The 8,121-nt window shown below is 31.6% G+C and overlaps 1 protein-coding gene across 1 annotated transcript; it reads left to right on the plus strand.

Moving 5' to 3' along the window:
• Positions 1–509: 509 nt before the first annotated feature.
• On the plus strand, positions 510–7,438 carry LOC123666456 (trypsin-2-like). Its single transcript, XM_045600547.1, has 4 exons — positions 510–520; positions 1,762–2,002; positions 3,086–3,229; positions 7,292–7,438. Exons 1-4 carry the CDS (start codon positions 510–512, stop codon positions 7,436–7,438), a joined length of 543 nt encoding a protein of 180 aa, XP_045456503.1.
• The last annotated feature ends 683 nt before the right edge of the window (positions 7,439–8,121 follow it).

Here is an 8,121-nt window from a genome sequence, read left to right on the forward strand (position 1 = left end):
TAATTAATTGAAAACACTGCTGTATTTTGTATGTATTGATATCTTCAGAATATTAGGCGGCTCAGATATAAACATACAACAGGCGGCATATAGTGTGAACTACGGTGATATTTGCGGCGGAGTGTTGTTACATAAGAAATGGGTTCTGACTGCTGCGCATTGTGGGTAAAAAGTATTATACATTTTTTTTATGTTTACGCGAATTTCACTCATTTCAATGAAACTGGTCCTCCCGTGACCGTGGTTGCTGTAAAGTATCCATAACGTCGGGCATCCAAAAAAACTTAATAAACCACAATAAAATCCGAAAAAGTTATTTCATTGTAATGAGTATCATACATTATTAATTTAGCGACGTAAATTTGATGCGGTTAGGTGAGGTAAGTGCGTGTGCGAACTTTGGTTATGTATCATGACAATGATCACAAATAATGATGGATAGTTAAATGCAATTCTAATTATGGCAGAGCAAAGTCGAAACCTATGGACAAGCCTATAGTCTATATAAAATGGCCATAAGGTTAGCCAATTTGTGGTGATACCAAAAAAAGCATACTGTTTCAGAACAATCAGTGCTAAAGCCGCAATTGCATCTAGTACGGTGACGGAGTCAAAACCCAAAATCTGTCCTTTATCTGGTATATCAAAACCTCTATCTGGTAGCCTAACCTCTCTCCTTTTTTCCCCTCCCAGCCAGTCACACACTGATGTCTTCTCTGATGATGTGATTATTTAGGCTTGTGATTACTTCTAGTTCCTGTGCTCTCTGTTGCCAACTATTTAAAATAATTGTGTTTGCTCGCAAACGAAAAAAAACCGACTTCAATTACATCGACGAGTAATACAACGTAGATCGACGAAAAAATACTCAAGTAACTGCGCGTTATCAAAGATTACTCAAAAAGTAGTTATTAGATCTCAATGAAATTTATATGTGAACTCATGACAAACATCAGCTTTCGATTAAATTAAAAATTATTAAAATCGGTACACCCAGTAAAAAGTTATTGCGGATTTTTAAGAGTTTCCCTCGATTTCTCTGGGATTCCATTATCATATCCTGGTTTCCTTATCATGGTACTAAACTAAGGATATCTTCTTTCCAACAAAAAAAGAATTATCAAAATCGGTACACCCAGTAAAAAGTTATTGCGGATTTTCAAGAATTTCCATCAATTTTTCTGGGATTCCATCACCAGATCCTGGTTTCCTTATCATGATACCAAATTAGGGATATCTCTTTTCCAAGAAAAAAAGAATTATCAAAATCGGTACATCCAGTAGAAAGCTATGCGGTATAATACAACGTAGGTCGACGAAAAAAGCGTCAAGTAAAAACGCATTATTAGATATAGCTCGAAAAGTAGTTGTTAGATCTCAAATAAATTTAAATGGGACCAATTGGCACACACTACCTTTCGATTAAAAGAAAATTTGTCGAAATTGCTCCACCCAGTCAAAAGTTCTGATGTAACATACATAAAAAAAATACAGTCGAATTGAGAACCTACTCCTTTTTTGGAAGTCGGTTAAAAAGCATACAATATATACCATCGATCTATACTCACTTAAACCTGCATCGCATTAAAATTCAACGTGCTGTTTGATGTACGTTTTCATACGACTGGGGTAGCAATCACTTGCGATCCATCTATTAGTAAACGATCACTGAGACTTTTGGATGTTTGCATCCACTAAGGACCATCACAGGCTCTTTACATTTTCCCGCTGTCAACAAAGCGATTCTTAATTTTTTTACAGAATAGATAGCACCTATATTCGAATCGGAACTCAACATCGTCTCAGGGGTCTGAAAATCGGAATAAAGGATCATATCATACACCCTTTGTATCAAAAAGAACATTCTTTTGATTATGATGTTATGTTACTGGAATTATTTAAGTATTTAAGATTTGGAGAAACGGTGAATAATATTGCTATCAGTAGCGGAGAATATGAAGAAGATATCACTATCGCTGGTTGGGGATATGCTGTGGAGAAGGTAGTGTTATTTTACTTATTTTAATAGAATTTAATTTGTAAAATACATTTTTATCTACCCTTAAAATTTAATATTTAAGAAATTGTCATGCTGATGTTTTTTTTTGCTTTTCTTATTTAATAATAATAATAATAATAATAATAAATAATAAATGTTTATTTCATCAATAACCAACACATTACAATAATAACACAAAGGTTGACTTCTTCTTTTGAGTGCAATAAGCTCCCGTACCAGAAGGAGTCACTCTTCCTTAATACACTCATACTTAATAGAAAGTTATAAGACGAAGCAAACTAAGCTTTACGTTATTTAAGATTATTACGATTATTTAAAATTTTACTATCCATTACTGCCTCTATGAAATTTTAATTGATTGTCATAAAAGTTTATAAAATAACTAAAAAATAACTGTATTTTTAATTTATAATAGCATTTATAATACTTTGTTACTGACAATACAAAAGGCAGGATTAACGTCACCCCCCAAATACATACAAGTATAGTATTAAAACTACAGAAATGAGCCGTAAAGCATGGAACATAAAGTTCAGTTTCACATATCTAAAGGCTAGTACTATCAACGGCTCAAAAGGACATGAATTATTTATTTAAAATGCATTCGTGAAAATATGAATAATTGCAAGTTTTCGCGAAAATTCGGTAAACGTAAAATGATAACCGAATGACAGCTTAACGCGATCTCTGATGCGGAGTGGTCAATAATAGATTATTGTTTCGTTTCTGTCTGGAATACTTGAAGCCAGGATTATTATTTAAAAATATGATTTTGAAAACAAAACTTGGAAGTTACGGTTTAGGGCTTCGAAGAATTTAATATTATTATAAAAAATTAAAGATATAAAATTAGGAGTTATTTATTACAAGACATACATCTTTTTTGTAATTACTTATCCTTATCTAGTAATAAGAGTTTGTGATGCAGTAAAATATTAAAAGGAGAACAAATGTTAGTCACAAAAAGCTATTTTCCATATACTAATATTAAATTAATCTGAAATCATATTTAGGGACATGAAACTAATTAAAAAATATTTCAGATTTAAGATTAAACATTTTCAGGGTGACTATCAAGATATCTTGCAAGAGGTAAAAGTACCGCTAGTCGCCTTCGAAAAGTGTCAAAAGGTTGATCAACCCTGGTATAACAACACGCTGACGTCTAGAATGTTCTGCGCAGGAGGTAAAAATGGAGATGCATGCCAGGTGAGATTTACTATTACTTACGTTTTACTAAATACCAACCAAGTATGTTCAGCGATGAAGAGTTCAGATCACAAAAAGAGGAAGACTTTAATGTTATTTGATGGCCGTGAGCTTTAACTCAAACAAGCACGAGTCTTTAAGTGTTTGAACAGCGGGCCGTCAATAGATTATATAAATCACATATTTGTAAATACATAATAATACGAAGAAAATTTTATTTTAAAATAAATAAAATTGTTAGCGTAATTTGAAATGGAATGGCTAACTCATTTTTTTCACAAAAATACGCATAATAACTGTCTATACTTACAAAACACGATTTTCATTTACGTCCTGTTGTGTTAAGTTTTAAAAGGGATTACTTTACCGAGATTTAGAGGGTGTTCTCTTTACTATACATAGTATGGAATAGTGCAGATATTTACAATTTAAATGATAGAGGCAAGCCATAGAGCGCAAACAATCGATTTTATCACTCCTCTTGATTGTGAACACTACGTATTGTGCTGTGTCTAGATTTATTAGGTTTCAATAGATCAATGCTCCGGTGAGTATTGTGTTCATTTTCACTGCTAACCGACAAATAATAGTGAGTTCTGTACTACACCAGTTAAATCTATATAGGTATTTGTCATTAGTATATGTATGAGATTGTATGTTATAATATAATTTTTGATGTAAATTTTGGGTCAAACTTTGTATGTTATACCTTAATTTGTAAGGGTTTAGTAGGTATATTTCTTAAAAATAATAGTGTTATTTCGAGAAAAAATTATTGTAAATTAATCAGTTGTGAAATCTATATACAATGTTATATAGATGTAGAGAATTAATTCCTAAAAAGATGTTATTAATTTTGTACGAGGTTTGCTCAATGTTAACTTTGTGTTTGCACGCTATTTCCTACATGTAGATTAATTAGATTTCAATAGATCAAGATTACAGAGATAATTTTATTTTCAGAAACATACCAATTGTAACTTGTTAAACAACCAACTATAACTTCAATATGTGTTCTGTACATTAATAGTTATACCTACGCGGCTTATCTAATGTTAAATGATATTTTTTTTATATAACTAGGTTGACAAACGAGCGTACGGCTCATCTGATGGTTAGTGATTACCGTAGCTTATAGAAACTTGCAACACCAGAAACATCGCAAGCGCGTTGACGACCCTATCCCGAATTTCCCCAGGAGCTCTGGTCACCTTACTCACCAACAGGAACACAACACTGTTTGAAAACTGCATTGTTTAATTGTGATCTTCTGTAAGGTAATATTATAATAATATATCTTTGTAGTTTGATAATATTATAAAATTTAAGAAGTTGAAATACTATATATAATACATGCGGAAATGTTAAAGAAACAAAAGAACGAGAAAGATAGCAGAAAATAAAACTTAAGCTAGTTTTGACATTTTAATATTAAGTAAATCATTAGAAATCGAAGGAAAGAGAAACGACAGAAACGTTACAAAATATGTTAAACTGTGTAATTGGCTTATGACTGGCACAGAAGTTAATCGAAATATTTTTTAATACATATTTATAAGTACGTATGGTATAATCGACAATAGACACAACTAGATTAGGTTAAGATTTAATTACATACTTTATCAAAGAATTTGATTACCGGGCAACACGGTTTTGTAAAAAAGAAAAAGTTATGCCACAAATAAATCATCTTAAGTTACACGTATTTTTTAACAAAAAATATATATATATATATATATATATATCGAGAAAACATTATAATATAAAATCATTATAAATTTAACTTTTACTTTTGTAGACATTGGGATATGAACTAATTTGAAACAGAAAAACCGATTAATTCGAACAAAACGGGTACGAGAAGAGTTAGCGATTTCCGTACGTTTCAGTCGTTTTCAACACAATTAATGTATGTACAATAGTTCATTCACCCCTACGTCGAGACATAACAGCGTGTAGCTGTTACTAGGCCGTCCAGAGTTGTATAGCGTGGTTGTTAGTACCCTTGGTGTGATCTCGTTACTGCATCCCTTAGATCGAGATTATTTCTTATTCTTTAGGAAGTTATATGCTTGATAATAGATGTGTCTTATTAATAAAAATATACCGAATATGACCCTTTGTTAATAATTTTGGCGAAGTGTTAAAAATATTATTAGTCATAAGAAATATTAAACGATATAGAGTATTATCTTAAGTGTTAAATGTTAATTTCAGATGTTTATTTTAATATGTACTAAGTTGAATGCTTCTGAGCAAGTAATATTTATTTAAATTTCGAATTTCTGTTCTTTTTTTTAAGTTAACTCAATGACGCAATGCAACACTCACACTCAATGCTATCTCTTAATTTGTAAATAAGTTTACCTAGAAGTATATAAAAAAGTATTTATTTAAAAATTTACCAAAAAAGAATTTAAAAAAATATCTTAGATATAATTTACTACGAAAAGTTGTAGTTTAATGTACTATAAGTAGTTAATTTGTAAATTGTCCGAGAACTTTCGTTATTATACATACAAATAATACAACATAAGTTGCTATCAAATTTCATGATGAATAAAAAGAAATAACCAAGCAATAAATAGACATAATCGGTCATAGGCATAACAAAATAAATAAATAAAAGTTAAGGAAGGGTTTCTATTTATTTATTTTATTTATTTCATTATTAAATAAAGATACAATATGTATAAATTCGCAGTTATAAGTAGCAAAAAAAAACAAATGAGATTTGTATAATGCTACACTTTACATTTCATTATGGTAAATATCGTAATAGTTAAAAAACAATCTCAGTTACAGTTTCAATTGGTACATCAAATTGTTTACAATGTATTTTAATAATTTTATGTTTTAAACTCCAGCGGGATTCGAACCCGCGTCTCCGACTGACCGTGTCGGCGCTCTAGCCAATTAAGCTATGGAACGATGCACCCGCTAGAGCGAAATTTTTGATATGATGATTTTTATTTTCGGTTTAAGCGAACCGTGGCGTTTTGATATGATATTCAAAAATGTTTAGAATTCCTAATGTGTGGGTAACACAAAAATAAAATCGTACAATTTTATGTTTTGTTAAAAGGTACATACATATTATCCGTAGGAATATACAAAACAGGATGTATCGCTCATATTAAAAGCCTTTGAATAGGCAATATGTTTGGCGTGACGGTCGGGTAGTGTGACGGTGGTTCTCGTGGTCAGTCCGTTGTGGTGGCGAAAGTTCCATTAACGTTTTCAACTTTAATCGCAGCACTGAAACCTATTCGGAGCGGTATTTGTAGGTACATATAAATTTCTAGTCGGCGTATAAATGGTGGTTATGGATCTTTTTATTAGAGCTCGGATAGCATTTGATAATTTCCATTGCTACATAATACATCTTACCGCGAGTACTCTTGGCCAGTTTGGATGTTAGTGCTATTGATATGCCTCGTAGAGCACGTAAAGAAGATAGTGTCTTTTGCTATATAATAAGCTATAGAGAGTACTCAGTTAGGGTATTTGTGATTTTAGGTTTCCTTATCGTGCCCCGGAGAAGAACACGATTATTCGCGGTTGTTACCACAAATATCTGATAGCCATCATTACTTTTGATAGGAAAATTGTTTAGTAACTCACAGCGGAACAGTTATTCATAGTGAAGCAGTGTGGTGGTTTAAGCTCTCTGACTCTTATCATACGTTAAGGAAGAGGCCTATATCCAGTTCAGACTGAAGCAATCAAACAAATCAATTATCGTACAAAAACTCCTTTTACAGTTAATCATCACGACTACTATCATTACGACTAGACCGGCAAACAACCGTACGGCCCACCTGATGATTACCATTGTCTATGGACGCCTGCAAAACCAAAAGCAAGCGCATTGCCGATCCTACCCCTAATCCTCTGCAGAAGCCACTTCCCTCACTACAGGAACACAGCACTACTTGTACAGTATTATTAAGTTGTGATCTGCTGTAAGATTAAAGTACTTCCTCATAGGCTGCTCCAGATTTTGAGCAGGACAGTTCCTGCTGTTGGTATTCTATTTCAATTATTGTATTTCTGTTTCAGGGTGACAGTGGCGCCGGTGCTGTGTCTAAAGGTCAGCTCATAGGCATATCATCGTTTGGTTTTGGATGCGGACGCGTGCCCGGGGTCTACGTCAATGTGTCTAGGCCTTATATAAGAGAGTGGTTGAGGAAATATACTGGTGTATGATGATTGTTTTTTATTACATTTAATGTAAATAAGTATTAAAAATTTTGAAGTCTTTTATTTCTTTTTGGAACGGGATAAGAGTGAGATCGAAAAAAGCGTAACAAGACTTTTTCTCGACACTTTTTGCTACAGTATTAAATTGATCTCAAACATACATGTTCTTCAGTTACTTCAGTTGCCACAAACCGATGATTAAATATATCTTAAATTTGTTTGTCTTTGTAATAAATAAATATTAATTTTTATTTCTAAAATCAAAAAATAATTCGTTTCTTAAATTTTTGTTAACTTAATTATCTTCCAATATTCGTGTTTAATTTATCATTGTCTTTTTTAATTCTATGTATAACTTTGTGCTTTTTACATATACCTTTTATTCTTTTCAAAAAAGAATAAACGGTTATGATAAGGGTTATAAACAAAGTTTATTTTTTAAAGAAATAATAAATATATATTATTAGAAATATTTCAATTGAACTCTGTTAAGTTGATATTTTAAAATATAAATGACAGGGTGTCCATACCCCTCTGTAAAAAAATATACTTTTAAATTATTTTAAAATTTAACATTAAAACTTTATATAAGGTGTTATAGAGAATTAAAATTTATTAGAAATATACATATTATTTAGCAATCTTGTATAAGAAAGAGTCCATGTTCTTGGACAAACTACGTGCTATTC

The sequence above is a fragment of the Melitaea cinxia genome, chromosome 26, assembly GCF_905220565.1.
Source record: "Melitaea cinxia chromosome 26, ilMelCinx1.1, whole genome shotgun sequence".
In the NCBI taxonomy this organism is placed as follows: Eukaryota; Metazoa; Arthropoda; class Insecta; order Lepidoptera; family Nymphalidae; genus Melitaea; species Melitaea cinxia.

Bases quoted from the DNA above. Each gene is read 5' to 3' on its own strand.
- LOC123666456 (XM_045600547.1), top strand. The intron at 2,003-3,085 runs GTAGTGTTATTT...AAACATTTTCAG, and splicing joins GGGGATATGCTGTGGAGAAG to GGTGACTATCAAGATATCTT. The intron at 3,230-7,291 runs GTGAGATTTACT...TTTCTGTTTCAG, and splicing joins AAAATGGAGATGCATGCCAG to GGTGACAGTGGCGCCGGTGC.